Here is a 26,884-nt window from a genome sequence, read left to right on the forward strand (position 1 = left end):
CTCTGCCGGGTGGAGTTAAAGAGCCTCATGGCATGTGGAAGAAAAGATCTATTCAGTCTGTCCGTAGTACAAGACAGTGACAGCGGTCTGTCGCTGAAGCTGCTCTTCTGTCTGGAGATAATGCTGTGTAGTGGATGCGATGGATTGTCCATGATTGACCTCAGCTTTTTCAGTGCTCGTCTCTCAGCTACTGTTGTTAGGCTGTCCAGCTCTTTGCCCACAACAGAGCTCGCTTTCCTAGCCAGTTTATTGAGACGAGAGGCATCCTTCTTCTTGACGCTGCCTCCCCAACACGCTGCCGCATAGAAGAGGGCACTTGCCACTACTGTCTCATAGAATATTTTCAGGAGCTTTTTGCAGATGTTAAAGGAGGCCAGCCTTCTGAGGAAGTAAAGTCGGCTTTGCCCTTTCCTACATAGAGCTTCTGTGTTGGCAGTCCAGTCCAGTTTGTTGTCCAGCTGCACACCCAGGTATTTGTAGGTCTGGACAAATTCTACACATTCTCCCTTGATGGTTACAGGAACCGGTTCATTACAGCTTCTTTGACTTGGTATTCTTCTATGCTAGAAACCAGTGTCTTCTCTCTAAGGGTTAGCCTGGTTGCTCACCGTGATATTTTTAAACAGCTAGCCTGGCATAAGCGCCAACTTTGTCGTGTTTCTTGGTTTGTTACTGTAGCCGTTGCCACTTTTTGTTGTTGCTTCCCGGTTAGTTTGGCTGCTCACTGTGTGTTTTTTGTTCAAACATCCTGACGTTTTTCTGCCGAGGATGCGCCAGCCTTTGTTGGATCATCCCGGTTAGCCCATTGGCGGATCGCAGCGCGTTTTTTTTTTTTTTTTTTTTTTTTTTCCCCCAGTTATCCCCTTTTTGGGTGCCTGCCCTTTGCTGTACTATTACTGAATCCACCTGCAACACAACGCTTAGACATTCTCCACCAAAACAATACAGCGACTGGCTTGCTAGGGTGCTGTTGTTTTTCAGATGACGTCACAGCTCAGGATGTCAAAGACAAGATAGGCTGTGTTCATAATGGTTATGCCTGAAAATAATTAGAATATACCTTGCAGATATATGTAGATTCTATGTAAAAAAAAAAAAGTCACGTTAAGTCACATTTATTTGTAGCCCTTAATCACAAAATGTCTCAAAGGACTGCACAGGTTACAATTACATCGCATACTCACATTTTCCATGTTTAAGAATCTGGGATTACATTAAAATAATGCCTCTGTGTTAAAGCCACTTAGACATGTTCTGGTTTGTCGATATGTGTTGGGAGGGAGCTCTGTTATGAAGGGGTTCTTCATGCGAGAGTGGCGGGGGAGGGGGAAAAAAAGCCTTCCACTGGCTCCTGTTCCCTTTGCAGGGCCTCAAATTGTAGGAGGGAAGTGGAGCTGCAGGAAGGGTGTAATACACAACTGAATAAACACGCACACAAAAGGGAGTGAAGAAGACTGCGTTCCACTCACTCAACACATAATTGCTACATGTTAAAATCCACACACCGTACTACGTTTATAACAACCGCTGTGTTTTGGAAAGTTTCACCGATGGAGGGAAACAAAGCCGCCCATACAGAACTGATTCAACCGTTTTTTGCACGACATCTTTTCACCCACAAATCAAATTTTCAATTCATACATCTGAATTGGATAGACGTGGGAGTCAACTACCATAAACGGTATACATCTTCCCTATTATCAGTTTCAAAGTCAGGTAGCCGTAGTTTCCTTTAATCCCTGCAGAATGATAACATGCCAATGCTCCCAATGACAACACTGAAAGACTACTTCCACCTCTGTGTTGCAATCTGGCACTAATTTCCACTGTATAGTTGCCCTAGTGCAGTAGTCTAGAAGGTGCGCCGTTAAGTCTGAAATTTACGGGTAACTTGGAGTGTAAAAATTCTTCTTTATACTGACTGATAACGGAAGAATCACATTTCTTTTCCTTTTTCGTTTTCTTCAGGAAATCTCACGGAGATTATCGCAGCTCCTCTAAGGAGCCGAGCCGGACTCCCACGGACCGCGTGTTAGTTCCCGGCGCTCTCAGGATCCACGCCAACCACTTGTACGGCCACCCCCACTTGCCCCACCACCATCATCACCACCTCGCCAGTTTTGCCGCCATGGAGCAGCCGCTAGCGCTAACCAAGAGCAGCGGCACGGCGGATCGAGGCGGCGCGGGCGCCAATCTGACCGCCGCGCCGCATTTGGTCAGCGTCGCCGAACGCCAGCAGGTAGGATGGAACATCTGGTGAGGTTCCTGCGAAGGAGTGCCTTTAACTTTGACCCTATTTTCAGAATCGGCCTTCGGTGATCACGTGCGCGCCGGCTAACAACCGCAACTGCAACCTGTCACACTGCCCGCTTTCCCACAATGGCTGCTCCAGCCTCACTAACAACTACAGAAGAGTCCATAGTGAGTATTGACAAATTTAATTATAAGAATGCAATAATAAATGTATTTCATCCAAAACTACCCTTCTTTTACGTTGTATCTTAATGTCTTTGCCTAAAAATAGCATCGCCTTCTGTGCTGAAAAGTAGCTCTAATTGTCTACAATTATCATCCGCTTCAGTTTTTGCATAAACTAGCACATCTGATTTTTATTTATCGAAAACTAGCATTTTCAAATACTAGAACTGATCTGTAGTTTACGACGCCAGTTAATAGCAGATTACGAAATAGGCATTTTATATTAAAACTATGAAAATCTGAAAAAAATCTGTGCTTATTTCTGCAGTAAACAGCAGATTCGATGTGATTTTTTTCAAAGAACCACTTTCGACTTATGAATGGCGCTCCTAAATACTACTACGAAAATTTTTTGAAATCCGAAAATTAGTATCCACTTTGAAAAATGTTGTTTAACATTACAGCTTCTTTGACTTGGTATTCTTCTATGCTAGAAACCAGTGTCTTCTCTAAGGGTAAAAACGAGATTTTACTACAAATTGAATTAGTATTTAGAATTTCTATTAGACCTTAAGAAATAACTGAAAAAATCTGTTCTCGACGTAAAAGAAAAATGTATGGATGTATATCCCCATGTGAGAGATAGGGGAGTGTGGTTAGTTTGTATAGCTCTCCCCACCCAATCAATTTGTTTGTGTGCTTGGCTAGCGTTTGTAGGTACTTACATTTTGTTGGGTGGGTTTTTAACATGGGCAGCACGTGTGCAGCACAGTTCTGAGGTCATGAGATCGAACCTCCTGTGTGGAGTTTGCATGTTCTCCCCGTGCTTGTGTGGGTTTCCTCCGGGCACTCCGGCTTTCTCCCACATTCCAACAACATGCATTTCAGGTTAATTGGCCGGTCCAAATTGTCCCTTGGTGTGTGTGAGTGAATTGTCTGTCTTTTTGTGCCCTGCGACTGGCTGGCAACTAGTCTAGGGTGTCCCCTGACCGAAGACAACTGGGATGGGCTCCAGCACCCCCGCGACCCTACTGAGGATAAGCGGTGCAGATGATGGATAATGGATGGGTTTTTAACAAATAGTGTCAACAGTAAACATGCATTATTTGATGAGCTTCCATCTGAAGGATTCAGACTGCCAAAACGGGGTCTGTTGATAGGATACTTTGATTGTAAACTGTAGGTTAAATTGGGCCCTTTACATACCACACCGAACATTGCCCGTGATTTGATAAGAGTAGCTTTGGATATGCATGCACCCAACATAGAGCTGAAGAGAAATTAAATGTACTTATGAAAAGCGGCCATATATGGCTTGTGAGCCATAGGTTCCCAACCTCTGTTGTAGAGTGCGTATCGAAAAACAATTATTAGGTGTGCTGATGCCTAGAACAATAGCCAAATTTGAATTCAGAAGACTTCAACTTTTGGGAGCGAATGATCGAGGTTCCTATCTTATTTTTGTGGCAGGCAACCCGGCGTGCGACCCGGTCATCGAGGAGCACTTCCGCCGCAGCTTGGGCAAAAACTACAAAGAGCCGGAAACGGTCTCGGCGGCGGCCACCAACTCTGTGTCCATCACGGGTTCGGTGGACGACCACTTCGCCAAGGCCCTCGGCGAGACCTGGCTGCAGATCAAAAACAAGAGCGCCCCGTCGTCCTCGGCCAGCAGCCCCAACTCGTCGCCCGACAGCCGCATGATCAACGGCAACCATTCCCCTTCGCTGGTTTCCTGAAGGAGGGAGGTGGGTTCCGTATCCACCAGGGACTAGTCCCCGAACCCGGCGCTCCTCGAGGGGGCGCCCAGCCTGCTGGTCTGCTTTACACAAATCGACCCGATGAGGATCAACGGAGCAATAAGGAACTTGAACGTGGCGTCCTCGCCAGTCTTCTGTCGTTATTTGTACATAAAGAAGCTCTTTGTCCTGTAGATGATTTTTTTTTAAATCTTTTTTAAGTGTCGTTTTGTTGTTCAGCATCCAGGAGACAAAAAAGCCAAAGAATATGTTAGCCCCTTTCACATTGCTTTTTACTTATAGACCTAGTCGGTTTTTCCAAAAAGTGCTATATCCCCTATTTGGCATAATTTTTAACCAATTAATTGGTTTTAAAAAGAAAGCTTTTCTGGTTGAACAATTGCAACATCAAAGAAAGCAAAACATTTGACATTACTTTGTTTCCCGCTTAAAAATAGATAACTGTACTGTTACCCTTATTTATCGCTGTTAATTGGGACAAGACCGATTAGGATATGCAAAGAAATGTGCAAAGTAGCCCAAGGCAGAACTTCTCCTGACAAATGTGCCTTCTGCCAGTCCCAGATAATGGTTCGCTGCCAGACAAAAATGTGTTTCGCCTCTTCCCATTAGCAGAAATTGATGATGGGGGGCGGCGGGGGGTAATGGATTGTGGCGACTAATGTAAATTTCATTTTAGCTGTGCCATAATGGCACCCCCACCTGGACAAACGTGCCTTATCCCTGTCCCCACTCACAGCAATATGCAAACAGGGATAATGGATTGGGGCTACATGGTTTACTGGTTATTTTAGGCTGAATGAAGGAAATTTGCCCTCTGAACTGCCGCTCTCAGCAAGTCGAGTGGGAATAACCGATTGCGGCCAGAACAGTGCAGTTCAATTCAGACGGGCCACGAGGGCATGCTTCAGCTGCCTCAACTGGGGGAAAAAGTGCTTTGCTGACCCCTGCTCACAATAGTTGACCAGGGATAACGGTGCACAGTCATAACGGTGCATTACATTTTAGGTATGCCGGAACATGACACCCTGAAAAAAGTGCCTTCTGGTCTGTGCTTACAGATATGTAATCAAAGATATTGGACCGCGGCCGCACAAGTGCGGGTTCTTTTAGGCTGCAAGTTGCGGGTGAAAAAAGGGCCTTCAGATCTAACAGAAGTGTGCTCTGTCGGTCCTTGCTCACAGCAATATGTGATTGGGGATATCACAAGTGCTGTCTATTTAGGCTGGAATACGGCAAAAAGAGCCGTCGGGCAAGACAAAACTGCAGTCCCTGCTTGCAACAATATGCAATCGCAGGTGATGGATCGTGGCTGCACAGATGCAGTTCATTTAAGCTTAGAATACAGTTGAGGCAAAAAGTCGCCGGGGCCGGCAAAAATCTGCTCTCAGAAATATAATAATAATAATGTCCTTGTATTGTCATTCTGTGTAACAATGTACACAGAACGAAATGTCGATTGCACCTGACCCGTTGTAGCGAGCCGATGCAGCCGCAGCCAACAGAGGGCGCCGCCGACCACTTTTTAAGTCTTAGGAATGACTCGGCCGGGGCGCGAACCACCGACCTCCCAGTCTCAAATATGCAATCAAGGATAATGGATCTTAGCCACACAAGTACAATTCACTTTTTGGTAGACAGAATGCCAAAAAAAGACCTGCCATGATACAGATGCAGAAAGCTAAAAAGCTAGCTGAAAAACTATTTGCTCATTCGCTTTATAAATATTGATCGGAATTTAGTGTTTCCTGTAAAATAAATCCCAATTTAGTGTCGACACAAAAAGCAATGTGAAATGGACACGTTTCTTTCGGCTCGTCGCAAAAGACGATGCCGCGCTTATGCTAACGCTAGCAGTAAATGAGCCAGTAAGGGTCATCAGATGCTTTTCCCCACGCATGTATTTTTTTGTTTCGGATAGCTGGTATCTATATGTAAGCATTTCAACTCGTTATAACCTTGATTTTTCTCCTTTATGTGGTAACACGCGTTAGACAATATACATTCACTGCTGGATCGGTCGTACTCCGTGTTATATCGTCATCGTTACTTTGTCGTGTGTTACCTTCCTCTTCTTTTGTATTTTTTTCCGATCAAGCGTGTGCTAGCTAGCTAACATCTTGAGCAAGCGGACGGGCTCTGCTACACATGTTACTCACGAAATGAATACAAACAAATGTTGAAAACGAGCCATCGGTGGTACCACATGCTAGCCGTTATCTCGTAGCGGGGCATGCTAACGGGCGGCATACGGTTAAGTTCGATTTGTTACGCCGACGTTAGAAAGTTTCAGTTTACGATATAAAAGTCCGATTAAATTAGGAAAATCGTAGTGGAGTAACACCACACTTAAAAACTGTAAATATGGACTACAGAGCACCTGATTAAAAGCCGCACGCACGTTCAGATCGAAGTAAAATCTACTTTGGATTATAAGCCGCAGGCGTGAACAACCATAACTACAAATCAGCGGTCCTTTTTGAGTGCCTGCACAAAACAAAGATTTTCGAACCGAACGATGTAGTTTTTCGAGGGCATCGGCCACACATTCCATTCCCGCGCGTAACATCACAATGACTACAAAAATGGTCGCCGTTAGCTAAATAGTCTTTCCAGGAGCTGAGCTCCTGCGCACGCTCCACCACTTGCTAACATTTTAGCATGTCATTACCACGAAATACTTAAAAAGGCCGCCTGTCTGCTCCAAAACACACACTGTATAAAAAGTGACTTTTTTGTAATTGTACGTAACTTTAAGACCATCATTACGCTGCGCGTAACGGATGTACAGAGAAAAGCAATCCTAAGTATTTTTCAAGCAACGGTCATTTACTAAGGATATGTAGCTATTTAATTGTTTATTCTCCCTGCCTGTCTGTCTCGTTATAATCTTTTGATTCCTTCTTGTTGAAAAAGTTGATCTTTTTTGTTGTCTTGAGAAAGCTTCAAGTGCAGGAACACACAAAAAAACAGCCACTGGACATTGTCAGTGACAATTTCTGCATCCGGCAGTTATTTAAAACAAATGCTTAACCGCTGTCCCTTTATTCAAACGTGTCTTCCGCCGCAGAGACATTTGTCAAACAGATGCAATTTGGCGACGCGCTGACCAATCATATTTTCCGGGGTCCTTTTTTTTTTTTCCTTTGTAGCATGTATTTAGTGCTAGGATCACTCAATTGTAAAAAAAAAAAAAAATGGTGGCGCTGTGTCTCCTACTGAAAAGGTTTTGGCAGGCCACCTTTTTTGTACGTAAAGTAGCCTTGATGAACAATAAAGTACTTTTAAATCACATTCGGGGTTCTCTTGTTTTTTTTGTCGTCACCTTATTCTGTTTATCTGGAGAAGTGGAGAGAATGTTCAATCGATCAGAATACACTGCAACTCAGTCTTTCTGGTACAGTGAGTAAAAAAGTTCTAATGCAGGGGTGTCAACGTCTATTTAGCTCAGGAGGGGACACATGGTTGAAAAAACACTCACGGGGCCAGACTAGTACACAAAAAAGGAAAAGAAAAGAACCGAAAGAGGAAAAAAAGAGGCAAAATAGACAAATAAAAAGGAGAATGGCAGAGAAAAGAATGACATTAGGAGAGTAAGAGAGAAGTGAATAGAAAAAAAGACGGGAAGAAACTGAAAAGACAGTAGAGAAAGACAAAGAAAAGGGAGAAATTGAATGAGAGGAGTAAAGAATAAGAAAAAGAAACAAGAAATCCACTTACAGTTGCTTTGGGAGCGATGCCTGGTGCCTGTGACATTAAGTGGACATATTTCAACCTACAGCTCATTTTTCTCTTGTGCTTTTCTGACCCTTGTCTCGCGGGCAAAAAGGGCAGTGGCTCAAGAGGTAGAGTGCTCATCTTGGGATCAAGAGATCGCAGTACGAATCGGCTCCTCCGTGTTACATGTCGAAGTGTCCTTGGGTCAGACACTGAACCCCTAATGCCCCCAATAAGCAGGTTGGCGCCTTGCATGGCTGCACGGCCGCTATTAGTGTGAGTGTGTGTGAATGGGTAAGTGTGAAGCGCATTGTAAAGCGCTTTGGGAAGTCTTGACTTGAAAAGCGCTATATAAATGCAGATCATTTCATTTCATTTTCTGTTTTTTTTTTTTTTAAAGGCCCCAGTGTGTAATATTTGACCACAATATGGCACTGTATTGTCTAATGCGAATGAGAACCAGTGCCAAGAGCACACCATAGCAGCAAGATGCCTGGCCAACCTTGGAGCGACTTCCACAATGTATAACAGATACAAATTTCTTAACCTGATTTTTTTTTATAAAAATAAACATTGGTATGATAAATCAAGGGCAGCACGGCGGCGCAGTGGTTAGCGCTTGTGCGGCACAGTTCATGTCTCGGGAACCTGTCAAATCCAGCTCCAGACTTCCTGTGCGGAGTTTGTATGTTCTCCCCGTGCTTGCGTGGGTTTCCTCCGGGCACTCCGGTTTCCTCCCACATTCCAAAAACATGCATTTCAGGTGAATTGGCCGGTCTAAATTGTCCCTAGGTGTGAATGAGCGAATGAGCTGTCTGTCCCTGTGTGCCCTGTGACTGGCTGGCAACCAGTTCAGGGTGTCCCCTGGAGATGGCTGGGATGGGCTCCAGCCCCCCCGCGACCCTAATGAGGATAAGCGGTATGGCTAATGAGATGAGATGATAAATCAATGTTTTTGTACCACTAGGAGTCACTAATTATTATACACTGGCCCTTTAAAATTGATAGCAACTTCCGATTTAGGTCCCTATCTTTAAAAGTAAATCCAGATTTTCAGCAAAATGCATTAGCCTTCAAATATTTTACTGCAGTTAAATTTTTATTCATAACCTTAACTCCAAAGTTAACTCCAGATTTTAAGCAAAATTGGATTTGGCTTAAAAGCTTTAACTCGTAAATTAACTTCAAATTTGAATTCTTATCTCCAAAATTAATTGCAGATTTTAAGAAAGGTTGACTCGGCTTAAAAGGTTTAACTCACCAATTAACTTCCGATTTAAATCCCTATCTTTAAAGGGAAATCCAGATTTTCAGCAAAATGCATTTACCCTTAACTATTTTACTGCAGTTAACTTTTGATGTATACCCTTAACTCCAAAGTGAACTCCAGATTTTAAGCAATAACTTGTGAATTAACTTCAAATTTGAATCCTTATCTCCAAAATTAATTGCAGATTTTAAGCAAGGTGGATTTGGCTTAACAGGTTTATCTCAGCAATTAACTTCCGATTTCAATCCTTAACTCTCAAGTTAACTCCATATTTGAAGCAAAGTGGGTCTGCTTTAAAAGTGTTACATCTGGGGTTAACTTTAGATTAAAAGCCTGGACTCCACCCATAACTCTAGATTAAAAGGAACGTTAAAGGGACCGTGTGTATCATTTTACCACTAAATGTTGTTCGGTTTCCACACTGAAAACAAGCGCTAAAAAGCACAAGGAAGATTACAAACTACTGAGACTTAAAATGACCTAACTGCACCATTTTCCTTCTCATTTTTTGCCTAGCCTTTTGCAAGGTTTTGTGGTTTTCGGGCACCCCTTAGCACAGACCTGGGCACTCCGGTCCTGGAGGGCCGCACGTCCTGCCAGAATTTGAAGTTTGCTCTTCTTTAACTCAGGTGATACAAATTATAACCTCGTTAGCAAGCTAGCAAGTGCTCGTTAACGATACTGGTGATTGGAATCACCTGTATTGGATCAGAGAAACCTCAAAAATCATGCAGAACATGCGGCCCTCCAGGACCGGAGTGCCCAGGTCTGCCTTAGCAGCAAGATGGCGGGAAATTATTGAGGCAAATGATTTTTTTTTTCTTTATTGAAAGGACATTTTGTACACATATTGACACATATTTTATTAAGTTTTACTCACACATGATAACATTAACACACTGATAGTTATATTAGCAGAGTCAAATGATATCCAAAGAAAAGTTTTCAAAATAAAGTTACATATAATGTGTATGCAAGTGCACTACTTAAGAACTAAAGCATCTTGTAAAAAAACACTTTGGTTGGTGAGGACCATACATGATCTGTCCGACGGGATCTTAAAAAGTGTAAATATGTATCGGCGATTTAGAATAAAAGACCAGAAACGGTACCTCAATTGTGGAGTTAGTGGATACAGAGGTGGATATTTGATATTTTGGTGGCTCCAACTCCAACAGTATTTCCGAGTTATAGAAATGGATGGAATCCAGTTGGAGATCGAGATTTTTGGCTTCTTCAGATGCTCTCGTCATCGCTCATATCCCAAATCTGTTCAATAAAAACACAATTTCCGTTAGAAAACCAAACGCAAATGTAAGATTTTGAAGCAAATCGTCTTAAGCAGTAGAGGGGAAAAAAGATTTGGTGTACAGTGATCCCGCACTGTATCGTGGTTTTCGATACTTTGCAGATTTTGAATGCAATTGTCTTTATTGTCTTTGATATCAAAGGATCATGCATTGTGTTCTGCAGCAGACAGCACACAACACATGCTATTACGGGGCAGGTTGTGTGTGTTGTATGTGATAGGCTGCTGTATACTGTTAGTCAAACAGCTGTGTGTCCACACAGGACAAAAAATGTAATAATATACAACGTTTGTGCAAAAACAGCCCCTAAAGTAAAGTTTTACAGAACCCTGGATTGCACATTTCCTTTCCCACATTTTTACGTACCGTATCACAAAAAGAGATTTTCGTGGGGAAACTTCAATGATAAAAATTGGCCTGACAAAAAAATCGTGATATACGCATGAATCGATCTTTTGTTCCCATTCAATTAACACTTTTCCAGAACAATTGTGACGCTTAATACTTGGGTAGTCATTGATGGCGCTATTGGGGTCACAAATACATACTATCCTGCCCCCCTCGCCCCGCAAACAAGTATTGAAACAAATATCCTGAAAAAATTATTTGACCTATTGTGTATATAGTCCACTCATAACTGAAATTGAAAGGCAGAACATTATGTTGCAAAAAACATTTGTTGGCCTGGAGAGGAATGGGCGCCACCAGGCTGTACTTGCCCAAGACACACCACAGAAAATGGTGCTCCTACAATCCTAGTATTTAGGGACCACGTTTCCCACCCACCCATTGCTACGCTAAGCCTGGCCAGGGTCTGGGTGAGGTTGGGCCAAATATATATATATATTTTTTTACCACAAGATGAGCCTCAGTTAGAGAGATGACATATTTGTCCACCATCTTGCTGCTACGGGTGACCCCCAAAAAAAACTGATCTGGCAAAAGGCTGGCTATGTTTCATTCTATTTAGAATTATCTAGTGGTCATACAACATACCCTCTCCCTTTATATTAGGGCAGAGGCCTCAAGCTATCATTCTGAGAGTCGCGATTGGCCCCCGGGTCGCAAGTTTGAGACACTAGATTTAGCACATCAAGAAATTATTGGCGACAGTTTCCCTCGTGTAAGAAAATCCATCCAAAAGTGTGTTTTGAGGCCCCTTTAAAACGTAGGAAGTGATTGCGTTCCACTTCAGAAGGTTCGGCTGCAATTACAATCATGACTGATGGCGACATTATAAGGAAGTGACGGGAGAGTGGCACAGCCACACAACAGAGACACAAGGGACACACAATAGTAACACACAACAGCCATACAATATGACACACAACAGAACTTTATGGCCACAAAACAGTCAGGCACCAGTCACCCAACATTCACAGGACATACAAAATCCACAAAACAGCCACACGTCAGAAACAAAACAGCCATGAAACAGCCACACAACAGAAACACTTTAGCCATAAAACAGCCACACGACGCACGACAAACACACAACAGTCACATGACAGCGTCACACAACAGACACGCAACAGCTAAGAAACAGTGACATAATGGAGACACAATAGTGACGGACAGCAGTGACACAACAGCCATAAAAAGCCCAACAAAAAGCCACACCACAGCCATACAACAAACACAGAGCAGACGCACAAGAGGCACGAAACAGTCACGCAACAGTCACACACAAGCTATGCAACAGCCACACAACACACAGTATCCACAAAACGGCGACACAAGGGCCACGCAAAAGTGACAAGACATCCACACAATAGCAACACAACGCAATAGCCGCAAACTTGCCGTACAACAGCCACACACGGAAATACAGAAATACAATAGCCCGAAAACAGCCACACAACAGTACTACAACCGACACACAATAGCCACACATCAGAAACCTAACAGTCATAAAATAGCAACACAACACCTACACGACAGGCACACAACAGAAAAACAATAGCCATTAACAGCAAAACAACACACAATATCCACAGAACGGCAACATAATAGCCACACAACAGAGACTATACATCTACAAAACAGCCACACGATAGCAACACAATAGCCGAAAAACTGCCATACAACAGCCACACACAGAAATACAATAGCCATATAACAGCCACACGACATCCACACAACAGCAGTACAACCGGCACACAACAGCCACACAAAAGAAAGCCAACAGGCGTACAACAGACACGCAAAAGCCAGACATCAGAGACCCAACAGACACACAATGGCTATGGAACAGTCACCAAAAAGCCACGCAACAGTCAAAAAATACACAATATTCACAAAATGACAACATAACAGCCACAAAACAGTCACACGATGGCAACACAACAGCCACAAAACTGCCATACAACAGCCACACAAAGAAATACAATAGCCATATAACAGCCACACGGCACCCACATAACAGCAGTACAACCGACACACAACAGCCACACATCAGAAAGCCAACAGTCGCAAAACAGCCAGGCAACACCCACACAACAACCATACAATAGCCACACAACAGAAACACAATAGCCACGAAACTGTCACACAACAGTCTGCCAAAAGCCATGCAACAGCCACATGACACACAATATCCACAAAAAAGCAACACAACTGCGACAAAACATCCACAAAACAGCCACACGATAGCAACACAACAGCAGCACAATAGCCACAAAACTGCCATACAACAGCCAGACAAAGAAATACAATAGCCATATAACACAAACAACAGCCACACAATAGACACACAACAAAAACACAATAGCCACGCAACAGTCACACAAACGCCATGCAACAGCTACACGACACACAAAATCCACAAAATGGCAAGACAACGGACACACGCCAGCGACAAAAAAGCCACAAAACAGTCACACGATAGCAGCACAACAGCCACAAAACTGCCATACAACAGGCACACAAAGTAATACGATAGCCATATAACAGAGACACAACACCCACACTACAGCCACACATCACAAAGCCAACAGTCGTAAAACAGCCACAAAACACCCACACAACAGCAGTACAACGGACACGCAAAAGCCAGACATCAGAGACCCAACAGTCGAAAAACCGCCAGGCAACACCCACACAACAACCATACAATAGCCACACAACAGAAACAATAGCCACGACACCGTCACGCAACAGTCTCACAAAAGCCATGCAACAGCCACACAACAGCGACAAAATCCACAAAACTGCCACATGACAGGCAACAGCTGCACAACAGCCCCAAAACACACACACGATAGCCAAGCATGCGCACACGCTTAACAGTCTTGGCGGCAGCGCGTCAGTAAACAAAAGTGGTCTCCTCGTGGCAGCGGATTCCTCACATTCCCGCTCCGTAAGACGTAATTCACATACCTTTCAGACTGGAATGTTACAAACATGCACGCAGACACACACACACACGCACATTTGACACATCCGTGCTGCATTCCTCGGAAAGTGCAGCTTCAAACCTCCTGGCAAGGCCGTGCATTCCGGAGCAGACCTCAACTGTGTTCGGACTAACACGTAACCAAGAAACGTGTGTGTTGCTGGAACGTAATGACTTTTCTCGGTAACGAAAACTGTAAAGCCTGCCGCAAAATTGCGCAGACTGCGTCTGGAATTTTCCGTCCACGCATTTGGCTACAGAACGCCAACAGCATCGTGGCCCCGCGCACCTGACGCATTTTCCACCTGCGGCGTTTTTAAATCCAGCTCTCAGTCGTTTACATCACGTGTTTTCGGATCACGTGACCATTCAGGATCGCCATTACAAAGATGAGCGTGAATTTACTACTGCACCTATAGAAAACGTGAATGAGGGCTGCATTGTGTAAAATGTGAGCCCAATATTTTTAAACAATGGCCCCAGGGCAACCATGCGGAGGAGAACAGTGCCAGATTGCAACACAGACGTATCTTTTTGTGTTCTTGTTCATTGGTAGTTGCTGCGGTAATGGACCAAATTGCATTCACTTGTCATTGTTCCTCAAGGATTAAAAGGACACTCCAGTGACCTGACAATGACACTGATGATTTCGAAAGACAAGTGTAGGGTTTGAATGCAAACTCCACAAAAGGAGGCTGCAATAGCTGGAATGAAACCCTGGAGCTCTATGTGGTGGGGCTGCGCGCCAACCACCCAGCTGCTACGGTAACATGTTATTAATAAAATGTAGTTACTTTACTGTCTTTATTACAATGGTGTATTACTGCATTATTCCACTACTTACTACCAGTAATTGCACATTTTGCCGAGTACAACTACATCAATCAAATCGTCACACACAACCGTCTGTCTGTTAGCAAGATTATATGAAGGGTTCACATGTTTATATGAACCTACAACTGAATAGTCTATGGAGTACATGATCGATGAATTTCTCCTTATTGAGATATTCTCTCTATTGTATATACTCGCATCTAAGCAGAATTAACAACTACAAAATACTGAAACCAGGAGGTCAAGCTAATATACGCCTATTTGGGTGTGTGTCACCAGTAATGAATGGAAGACAGACTGTGGCAAGGGGGTGTGGCTTATACATGACCAGCGAACCAATAGGAAATCATTGGAGCAAACAGATTTTTTTTAAATGAACTAGTAACTGTAACTTCCTTTTTTCAGGCAGCTACAAAGGCCTCATTCCATACCGAATTCAGTGTGGAGAACGAGGACGAGATCGTATTGAAGAACAAAACGTGTGCCGGCCTGCCGGCATCAAAGAGGCAGCGAGCAAAGAGATCTTTGAAGGACCATCTGGATTCTCGCCATGCCACGCTGTGCTCTTCCATGTGTGATTTCAACCACGTAAAAGGGTAAACGGGGTGAAGAGGGTCGGCTTACGTAACTGAATGAATAGGTCAGTAAGGTCGAGCCAACTACTGAAGCTACCCGTAAGTTAAATCATGTTTATTTGTGACACCCTTATTTACAAGAAGTCTCAAAGGGCTGCACAGACCACAGACTACTATTACACCATTCCCTGATCTAAAACCTACACGAGGGCAAGGAAAAATTCAAAAACCTCAGCATGAGAAAACTATGAAACCTTGAGTAATGTTCACGCTAACCTTCCACAAGACTTATGCCCGAAGCATAAGTAAGCTTATGCTTAGGGCCCCGTAACCACTAGGGGGCCTCCAAGAGTGATTACCTTTTATGGTGCCAAGTTTCCCCATTGTCACTTTGTGTCCCTACAATAAATATATTTCTAAATAAATACAACAAAATACTACGAATATAGTGCTTAAAACAGGGAGCTTATCTATGTTTTGCTTTCATTCAGAAGTACTACAGAATAATACTATGGAAACACAATAGAAATAGTACAGAAACAATACTACAGTAATACTACAAACAAAACAACAAAAAATATGCTTTTGAAATACTGCAAAAATACTGCAGAAAATAAAAACAATAATAACAGTATCACTACAAAAGAATCCTACAGAAGTGCAACAAGAATCCAACTACGGAATAAAATTCCTTAAAAAATACAAAATGTCCAATAAATTGCTAAAACAGGGAAAGGTAAGAAATGTCACGTAGCGATGTGACTAACTGTGCAGGCTGTAATTAAAGTAAACCACACTTTTCTCTATATTTTAATATCTTAGTGATAAAAGAATAAAGCAATAATAGTTACAACCCCCCACGGACGATTTTTTATCATTTCCTTTGTTTTTTTGTTTTTTTTACATTATGTGCCTCTCTTTTTATTGTTATTATGGGGTGTTCCAATTTTAACATTTTATTCGTTTCATGTTCTGATACTCTTTTAAGAACTTTTGTGGGGCTTGGACCAGATAAGCGCATCTACAGTCAAAAAGCGCCTCTACTTACAAATGTTTCAGGTTACAAAGCTACTTCCAGAACGAATTAAATCTGTCATTTCATTTCATGTAAGTAGACGCACCACTGTATATACCATATATGCATTTATATTATATAAACACACATTATATATATATATATATATATATATATATATATATAAATATTACACACACATACATACATATATGCGTATATACATACATATATGATATACATATGATTGGTTGGTTTGATCTTTGACTAGGGTCGTAGGGGCACCGTCCTGTGGTGTGTCTTGGGCAAGTAGAACCTGGTGGCACCCATTCCTCTCCAGGCCAGGCCATTATATATATATATATATATATATATATATATATATATATATATATACACACACACACACACACACACACGCACGCAGTTATATATATATATATATATATATATATATATATATATATATATACCGTATATATAATTATTGTTTTTTTTTTATATTACATAATTATATATGAAATGGTAGTTAATTGCAGGTTTAACAGGATGATGTAGCGTCAAAAACAAGAAAGGAAGGGAGCTTTTGGAACCACACACTTCAGCATACTCAAATGAGATTGGGCCCGCCGCCACGAAGCAGCCAATCAGAAAGGACCAATCTTATCGCGACTTGTCGGCCCGAGTTGAAGCCGCATGTGAGCCAAATCTGCATGTAATGCGTTCGTGGTTGCCATCAACTGCTTCGCCGCTGATATCCAGACGCTCTTAATCCAGAAATGGGATTGGACGCGGCGGACTTTTCGCCGGAAGCTACGCTCGTATTAATTAGCCTCCTCAAAAGCAGCGGTTCTCAAATGGGGTACCTAAAGTCCGTTTCGCGAATGATACAAATATATTAAAAGAGTTTCAAACCGCAAATCACAGGGTGCACTCGATTAAAAGCGGCATGCTTAAATTAAACATGGAAACTTAATTTTGTCATTGTACAAGCCTCGCCGGATTTTAAGCCGCAGTTTAATTTGCCTTCGCATTCTAAAAGGTGAGATCGGTGACAGCATTTATTTATCGTATTCATTGGTTTATAACGCGCCCTCCTAATTGTAGATTAAAATCAGTAAAACAATTTGTTTCACTTGGTTTAAACGAAGCATTGTAAGTGACATACGTTGTTGAATATGTGGAGCCATGAAAAATGTCATTTACCGTAATCACAATATACTACTGTATGAACACTATGCCAAAATAACATTTACAATATTTATTTGATGTCCTTCATAGTTCAATTCATCATGAGGTACTCCAAAGAGTTGTTTCCATTGCTGTGCTTTTTCAGTTTAATTCATCTTTCAGGACGACTTTGTTTTCTCCATTCCCTTAACATTTGTCACTGGTACAGTGAATTCTCAGCTAGCTGCTTGATTCTGCACATTTCATCATAAATCGGCAACTTTCGGGTGCCGTTCGGTCGCGATACGCACGACACGACACAGTTACGGGGGTCCCGCGCACGTCCGCTGCCTTTCGCCCGCCGCGCGCGGACGGCCGCCTGTCGTCACGCTGCGCTACTGGGGCTGTCGGAAGAGCGGGCTCCCCCCAGTTACGGGGGTAGCCCGATCACGCCCGTCGCCTTTTCTCGCGTCACGCCGTGTGACGCCGCATCCGCCGAACTCGCTCAGTCGCGCGGTCCGGGAGTGACCTCCGCCGATTTAGGTGTCTTATTGGCCGTGACCTGTAAAGCGCCGATGATGCTTCAAAGGACAATGCCATACAAATTAATGCCAGCTGCAGTTAACTTCGAGGGAAGAAAAATGTGCAATGGCAGAGCAAAGCCACCAGAGAGCAGTGTCAGACTTGTTGAGAAACATGGCAACAAATTCAAGCATTTACAAGATGTCCCCCAGAATTTAAACACTTCAATCATTGACAAAACAATATTAAAATTTCAACATTTTCAAGAATTTCAAGGACCTGTACAAAACATGCATCTAACAGGTACCAATATATCATAAAAAATATTTTAAGAAGATCAATTGAAAACTAACTCTAGATAATGGTAAAAGCCCAAAACAGTAATGCTTAACTCCCGTTTCAGTGTGGGCGAGGCCACCAAGAGTTACCATATGTATTATAGTACGTCAACGCAAGTGATTTGTACATTGTTATCAAAAAGCGACTAGATTTTTAGAAAACAATAGGCACGCTCCGAAGGCTGTGCAAATAGGCAAATAGTTCAAAGGGGTGTGTTCAAAAAAAATAGCAGTGCCAACTGATGACTGTACAAAAACAAAACGATATTGTATTTTCAAAAAAAGGTAGGATTTAGCAATCCTAATACCCAGTTGCATGGTGAGTTTTGGAAAACTGCTTCACATCTGTGTGGCATAGAGTCAACCAACTTGTGGCACCTTGAGGTTGTTATTTCACTCCATGATTGCTTAACAACATTGCACAATTAATTTTCATTTCTTGGTTTTGCTTCTCAAACAGGATTTTTGATATCACCCCACAAGTTCTTGATTGGACCAATATTTGGGAATCGAGTTGGCCCTTCTAAAATATTAATTTATTGGTTTGGTTTATTGGCCTCGTCTACTGGTGTGTTTGGGGTCATTGTCTTGTTGAAACACTAATTTTAAGGGCATGTCCACTTCAGCATAAGATAACGTCTTCAAGTATCTCGAAATACACAAACTGATCCGTGATCCCTTATATGCAATAAATGGGTCCAACACCAGAGGAGGGGAAACATGCCCAGACCATGATAATTGCACCACCATGCTTCACTGTCTTCAATGTGTACTGAGGTTTGAATTCAGAATTTAGGGGTCGTCTCACAGACAGTTTGTGGCCCCTGGACCCAAACAGAACAATTTTACTTTCATCAAAATGTTCATTGATCTTTCTTTAGGCCAGTGTTCTTGGTTAATTGTAATCTCTTCTTCACTTGCCTTTTTTTAACGGAGGGACTGTGTGGGATTCTTGAAAATTAATTTGCCTCACACATCTGTCACAGCCCTTACAGGTAACTGCACACTGTGTTTGATCATCCTGGAGCTGATCATTGGCTGAGCCTTTACCATTCTGGTTATTCTCCTGTCTGTTTTAATAGTGGTCTTCCACGGGTCTCTGGTTTTTCTAGCCATTATAAAGCATTGGAGATCATTTTAGATGAGCAACCTCTTTTTTAGGTTCTTCCCTCTCCAATCAACTTTTTAATCAAAGAACGCTGTTCTTTGGAGCAGTGACATTTAACGACCCATTTCCTCAAATGCATGTTCACCCTGTGGTGGCGTCATCAACCTTAAATTGGCGCCACCCGATTTACACCCGTTTTTGTTTTTTCTCTTCCCTAAAATTGATGAACTCAGAGATTAATTGTGCAACGTTGTTAAGCAATCATTGAGTGAAATAACAACTGAAAGGTGCCACAAATTGGTAGAGTATGCCACACAGATGTGAAGCAGTTTTCCAAAACTCGCCATGCAACTGGATATTAGGATTGCTAAACCCTACCTTTTTTTGGAAATCCAATATTGTTTTGAGTTTGTACAGTTATCAGCTGACACTGCTATTTTTTGAACACACCCCTTTGAACTATTTGCCCAATTGCACAGCTTTAGGGGCGTGGCCATTATGAATGCTGGGTCTTGTTTGTTTTCTGACAATCTACTGCACCTAGTGGTAACTTGTCTGCCACGTAACAATGAAAAAGACTAAAAACCAGGGATATTCTGGTTAGTCACATTGCACACTGCTATTAATATGAACAGCACTAGGTGTCTTGTAGAATTAGAGATGTACTGTAGTATCATTCCATGTTTCACACTTGTGGTCAGCAATATTTTCTACTGATCAATCATTGCACTAATATGGTGATTTACTACCGTAAGACCTATGACACGCACCCAAACTTTAAGTTCCTTTTTAGGTAAGAAAATTAAAAAAAGCACGTTATACATGAAAAATACGATAAATACAGGGCAATGTTCTGGCACTAAATCGAAGTGAGGAAAATTGAGGAAAAACCTCCAATGAGTTACCGTAATTGTAAACGCTTGTGGCCCCCTGCCGGGCCTGCGACTCCCCGGCACAAGCGCCAATGGGCTCGTCCATTAAACACACATCTGCTTTAAATATTAAAAGTGACACCAAAGCACTAAGTGAGGCTTTCATCATAGAGTCTGGCTCCATCCGAGATGCAATTAGTGGGCCACACACACACTTGATGTGGTTTGCGCTGCCGACCAAGAGCAGAGTAGGAGGAAGAAGGTCTTCCATTTTTCCTTTTTTTAAATTCGGTGACGCAAAAGAAAAGGAGACGAGGGCAGCGTTTGCTGTTTAATTGACATGTTTGAAATGGGAAAGACAATACGTACACGGGCCATGCGGATGGCGGTGAGGCCCACGTCAAAGATTTAATTGGCGGTGTGGAAATGTGGAAACGCCAACAATGCTAGACTATTTTTAGGGTGAAAGATAATTTTAGTGACATTTATAACGCTCTGGAGGGACGATTTAACGGAAACAGAGGTCGGACATTGTTATAGTTCGGAAGTTGCAGTGACATTTGGAGCGTACGCCGCAAGAGTCTTCTAAGAACGCTTACCAACAAATTATTATAAAGCAATCGTTTTTCAAGCAAATATGTTTTGTTTCACTGTCAAATTATTTTGCTTATTTAAATCTATTATTTAAATCTATTATTTAAATCTTTTTAAGGGAAACGTAATATTTCACCACTTGATGTCTAGAGTTTGTTTAATTAGGCTATAGCACTGTAGAAAATTTGAAAGTTGCGTGTATTTTCTATCTATCTATCTATCTATCTACCTTGGTCATATCCCTCAAGAGTGGTGACCGACAGCATGACAAACATACAATAACAAAGAAAATAAAAAAGGGGAAAAAATAGCAAAAAACACACACAAACATTTTTGGATCATGGCCAACTCAAATGCCCAAACCCCCAAACAAGTTAGGCACCTCTGCACCTAAGTTGGTCATAGTTTCGTCCCTCCAGATGAAACGGGACACAAGAAAGCGGCCGAGTCACTCGGGTCAGGGTGACACGACACACTCTTCTGTTCAACAACAGGGCCTGACAGCTTTCACTGGTTTACCCCTGCCGCATCATACAGGTGCCCTGCCCATCCCTTAGAACGCATCCGAACATCCCACTATCCTTTTACAACACCTATTTACTCATTCCTATTATGTCTTTTCTACAACTTAAAAATGGATTAAAAAGGACCAATAACATAGCAACACATAGCAATGAGTAATACCTGCTTGTACTAACATGAAACCGATCGAACAACTAACAGATAGTCTGACCTCTCATTTACATGGCAACAGATACTGTAAATAAAGTACAGAAGGTAAAAGAGGCAAAGAGTATTCCTAATTACGACAGTGTTGTGACTGTTCCTTGAACACAATTTTCTCTGTAGCTTACTGTAACATGTTACTCTACTTTGGTTACTACGTTACTCCACTACTTAATGAATGGAGATCATGAATTACAGTGTCCTCTGATTGCTGAATACACCATCACTCAAGTTGACATATACAACCCTTGACCTACCAGCAACAACCCTCGGAGGCATGTTTATATTAACTATAAAGTACAACTTACTGACTACAGTTATGGTGGCTCTGTCTCAAGCAGAGTCGAGGGCCTTGATTTTCTCCTAATGGAGATATTCTCCCAATTGCATAGACTTGCGTTTACAACTATTTGAAAAAAATGCTGAAATCGGGGTCAGCTTATATGAGCAGTTTTGGATCACCAGGAACAAATGGTAGGCAGTGTCACGAGGGGGTCATGGCTTATACAGGAACAAAAAACCCCAAAGAGAAACCAATGGGGCAAACGTGAGATCATAATTTAGGGTAAAAGCCTGCTGAATTTTGGTCATTTTACTTTTTAATTACAAAACTATTTCAGAGTACACCATGTCTGGTGAAAACAATATAAGTGGACAGTACCTAGAAATGGAGAAGATCTTCGAGTGGTTTTAAGCCCAGAGACAAAATGGATCTCGAGTGTCTCGGCTACGTGCTCGTTTGCTCTGTGACTAGATAGTTACTTTTAGTGTAACGAGCTACTTTAGGTGTCAGTAATCCGGGGGGGTAACTGAAGCACTTTAAATAAAGTAACTAGTAACTATAACTAATTACTGTTTCTAAGTAATGTGCCGAGCACATAATTCACATTGAAACTCATTGAAAATTTTTATATGAATAATCTTATGCAGAGATACTGAACAATATATAGGCTCAGGTCAGTGTCTAAATTTGCCGCTGACCTCACACGGCATTGTATCCTCTTCTTCAATCCTGCCTGACATTCCTGTGGAGCATCGTGGATTCTGCAATGCGGCCGAAGACGGTCAAAAACTGGGTGAGATGGTCAAAGGTGAGTCAGCCTCTTATGTGCTTGACCCACAACTACAATGCAGCCTTGTGTTGCAGGTGCTTCTAGCTATACTGTGTGAAGCATGACTTCCCTTTAGGAAAGAGAACTTGCAAGAAACCAGGAAACCGGAGGTAAGATCTGACCTGACCGGAATTCCGGCCCAGGTCGGGCCTAGAATGTCATTCCTTATACCTAAATTGTCAATCATTACGTTTGGGTCCAGCTGGGTTTCTCTCTCGATGACTTTGACCCGTTGCCCAGTGGTAGGCACTACAGGTCCCTTAAAACAAGGACAAAACGGTTCAGAGACGATTTCTTCCACAGGGCCATGACCACCCTAAACAAGCATGCAAAAGAGTGAAAAAAATATATATATCTTGCGACTTATTTGGGAATTTGTGTTGATGTTATTCCACTATTTTTAATTGCACTATTGTTATGATGCACCAATTTTCATTTCACTACTATAATAACTTGTACTAGTCTCTAAGCACTTCATTGTAAATATTTTGCCTATTTATCCTGACAGTCTTCTACCTTATTTTTCTCTTTAAAACCTGTATTACATGTTTACCCTGCAGCGGCATTTGTAAACTTGCTGCATGCAATGTTTCACTACATTGTTATCAATGACAATAATGACAGTTCAATTGAATTAATGCAAACAATAAACTATTCCACTAATTATTACTTTAGTGCTGCAATTTTCATTCTTTCCTTTGTAACATTTGCCTGTTTCCGCCATATATTGTCCGTGTTTTCTGCCGTGTTTTTATTATTCGCAAACCTTGTTAGACCTCTCAGGGAGGGAAATTAAAAGGACCTCATCACAGGAACAGGAAAAGGAAGAGATGGGTGCAACCGAGGAAGGGCCGGGCATCATGAACGTCACGGACTTTGGCTGTTTTATTATGGCACGTAGCCTGGAATAGAGTCCTGGGGTAAATTTTCTTATGTTGGCATATTATGAATTATCAAAAGGTGGCTAACGTGCCACATGGTCAACCAAGGGAGAAAGTAGCAGGGTTTAAGTGCCTTTTTCTTGCTGGGAACATAGCTCGTAAGCAGGTCCCAGCAAAGTCAGAGCCCCATCAACCCCGCCCTTGTTTTCATAAACTGGGGTTAATCAAACAAAGCACCTTCACTCAAAGCCCAAAGCACTGAACTGTAGCTCATCATTACAGTGCAAAGACAAAAAGCGTTCATCTCATTTCCGCACATTTGCTCTCCTTTTCTATTTTCTACCCCGATTCCTCCCCCCAGACCCTCACCTTGGGTGACCTCTCAAGAGTAATGAAGGCCAGCTACGACAACAGAGTGGCTCTCGTCTGAACATGGTGGCCTGTGGAGCAACAGCTGAGTCCTGTTGTTTCTCCGGGGACACCGACAAACAAGATCCCCCTCCATTTTTGTCCCTCATTTTGATTCTGTACGCCACTTTCCCTGAAACGTTTTGCACTCTACGGGGTTTCAATGTTAGGATTGCTCTTAGACGACCTGATTTACGTGACGATTTTCACAGCTTTTCATGTTATCTTAACAGTTTGTGACAGTGGCTACAATATTCAGATAATCTGAGAAGATGGGTTTTGGCAATAATTATAATAACTCATTTACCGCATTTTCTGCACTTTAAAGCACACTTGATTGTAAAGCGCACTCCCCCAAAAAGTATTTTGTCATATAGTTTACATATATAAGGCACACTGGACTATAAGGTGCACGGAATTAAAACCAAGGTATGAGCTACCGTATTTGTTTGTGTATAACCATTGTGGTTTATATGAACAATGGTATATGCAATGATTAACCAGTCGATTAAATGTCGCCGACAAAAATACCATAACATTGAATGTAACGGGAATCGAACCCTGGTCGCAGCGGTGAGAACGCCAAAACCTATCCACAAGATTACTAGTGATACAGATGACATATGCAAAGACATTAGATTTCATCTCCTTCAAACTATTTTTACTCAGAGTGCCAGAAACAAATGTTACAGAATGCAGAAAACAAAAAGTCATCCTGAAAAATATAAATAAACGCAAAAAAGCACAACGAGGGGAAACAACTTTGTTTTTTTTCCCGGGATGAAAATTTAGTGTTCTCAATTCTCTAACATCCGTCTCTGGCACAGTAAGTAAAATTATTATGCGAATGAGATCAAATAAAATGCCTTTTTGTATGTCATCTGTATCAACAGTGGTCTAGTGGTTAAGTGTCTGCACTCTCACCACCACAAGCCTTGCGCAGTAACGTAGTTCGAAATACTCTATGCATTTCCAATTGAATTCACCGTATTTTGTGGTATATAAGGCGCACTGGGTTTTAAGGCGTGCCTGCAAATTTCTGGACGATATGGGTTTTTTAGATATGCTTGATAGTTGGTAAAATACAATATATGCCTGAAAGGAAGATGTTCGGCTATTCCCACTTACATGCCAATTCTTACTTATCAAATGCCTGATGGACGTATTTATGTAGATTCGTTCATGTTGAAGGATTTTATATATTTTTGACTATAAGGGATTTTTTACGATCAAGTACAAATTACATTTAAATGCAAAAGATATCCACTGGCTGAGCTGTGGGGCGAGGTCATTGTAACCTAGTAGAGAATGATGTTTACCGAAAACAACAGGAACTGGGACAAGGGCTGACGCAAGAGGGGCCTCTGTGGCGCAGGAGAAGAGACATTGTTTGGAGAAGTTGTTCTGATAAGCTCTGCTGTTATGAGTTTTTTAGACATCACGTCGCCCTTCGGCGAGGAGGTGGTGAAGCTGGCATCTGGCCCGCCCCATGGGAGGAGTCGGCCCGCCCCATGGGAGGACCTGGCACGCCAGGTGGTGAAAAGACATGGGTAGAAGAACTTCACAAGATCGGAGAACGAGAGGGACAATTGAAAAGGAGGCTCGAGGAAGCCTTGAGCGACAATAATTCGGCTAATTTGATGGAATTCTCTTAGCTAAATACTTAAGGAAAATAAATCTGCCCAGTGTGGAAATGCCGGTCTCTTGCCCATATTTTCCCGAAAAGAAACGAGCATGCATTGTTGGGTGAATGAAGGTTATGTTTAGTAAATGGAGTCAGATAACTAATTCAAACAATTTGGTAAACGCTACATCTTTAATAGTTTAATTCCCAACACTATGTTCAATAAAATACAATTTATTCGCTGTCACAGAATAAACACCTGAGGAAAATTTAGAAAACTAAACTCACTGAAAACATTTCCGATGATGACTGGGATAACAAAACAGTCCTAATTTGAAAAAAAATAAAATAAAAAAAAACCCTTTCCAATTTTCTGCACACGATTACATGGCTTTACAAATGGCTAATATAGAATTTTTAAACAGGTTATATATCATTGAAATTTCAAATAATTAAGAATTGGACACTCAGAAAATGGACTATGAGTTAATGTCAGATTCTGAATTAATTCAATCTTCAGATTTAAGAGTATCACGAGTAGTCTGAGATTTAGAAGGATTTAACTTTCATTGATGTTAAAGATAACAATGGATGAGCACATTTTAAGGAGGAAAACACGAGAATAGAATTTGGCATCCTGTAGTAATGGCTTTGTGTGAATTTGATTCTAATCTTGATTCTTAGTTCAACTTTGAGGATCATTTTGAGCAGAGTTTGAAGTACTGCGACTCTTTTGTGCAAGAGATTTGCTGTGTAATTTAGTAAAGTTTTTGCATTTGTTTTTATGCCATTAACTGGTGGATATGTGCACCAGAACAATACCTAATTCCAATTACTACACCCTTTTGAGGCACTCTATGCCATTCTTCGCACCTTGCTGCACAAGTCCTCTTCCGACAGTGAAAGGTTAATTCAGAAAACGGTAGCAATAAATAGGTCTGTCTACTGGTGGCTCGTTATTTTTAAATGCAGAAAAGACAAGAGGGCGTACTAAGTTGGGTTAACAGTGCCAAGAGGGTTTGGGAAACTATTGGTGCAAATGTTTCTAGGCTCTTGGAGGAACAAGTTCTCTGAAAAAGAACACAATGAGATCAATCTATAGCTCAAAGACATGCAGCTACTTGACATCAACAAATTGACTAAAGACTTTGGTGTAGTTGGCCACAGTCTTGTTTCTTTATTGTCACACCTCACAATCTGCCTAGTTCCCATGTCCTTTTTCCGGTCGCTCTATCGGGC

At 41.9% G+C, this 26,884-nt stretch overlaps 2 protein-coding genes across 7 annotated transcripts in view; one reads left to right on the top strand and one right to left on the bottom strand.

Moving 5' to 3' along the window:
- vgll4b (vestigial-like family member 4b) overlaps nt 1-7,469 on the top strand; it is a 55,698-nt gene extending 48,229 nt beyond the window's left edge. For all 3 annotated transcript variants that reach the window (XM_088338092.1, XM_088338095.1, XM_088338091.1), the window contains 3 exons: nt 1,969-2,239; nt 2,304-2,421; nt 3,889-7,469. In XM_088338092.1, coding sequence (XP_088194218.1) covers nt 1,969-2,239; nt 2,304-2,421; nt 3,889-4,154 — 655 coding nt within the window. In that variant the 3' untranslated portion in view covers nt 4,155-7,469. The remainder of the gene's footprint in view (nt 1-1,968; nt 2,240-2,303; nt 2,422-3,888) is intronic.
- A 2,501-nt stretch (nt 7,470-9,970) lies between these two features.
- Nucleotides 9,971-26,884, bottom strand: part of atg7 (ATG7 autophagy related 7 homolog (S. cerevisiae)) — a 106,612-nt gene continuing 89,698 nt past the window's right edge. For all 4 annotated transcript variants that reach the window (XM_088338098.1, XM_088338099.1, XM_088338096.1 and 1 more), the window contains one exon: nt 9,971-10,431. In XM_088338098.1, the coding sequence (XP_088194224.1) occupies nt 10,399-10,431 (33 nt within the window). In that variant the 3' untranslated portion in view covers nt 9,971-10,398. The remainder of the gene's footprint in view (nt 10,432-26,884) is intronic.

The sequence above is a fragment of the Urocampus carinirostris genome, chromosome 6 (genome assembly GCF_059441175.1).
Source record: "Urocampus carinirostris isolate Australia breed hairy pipefish chromosome 6, RoL_Ucar_1.0, whole genome shotgun sequence".
Taxonomy (NCBI): Eukaryota; Metazoa; Chordata; class Actinopteri; order Syngnathiformes; family Syngnathidae; genus Urocampus; species Urocampus carinirostris.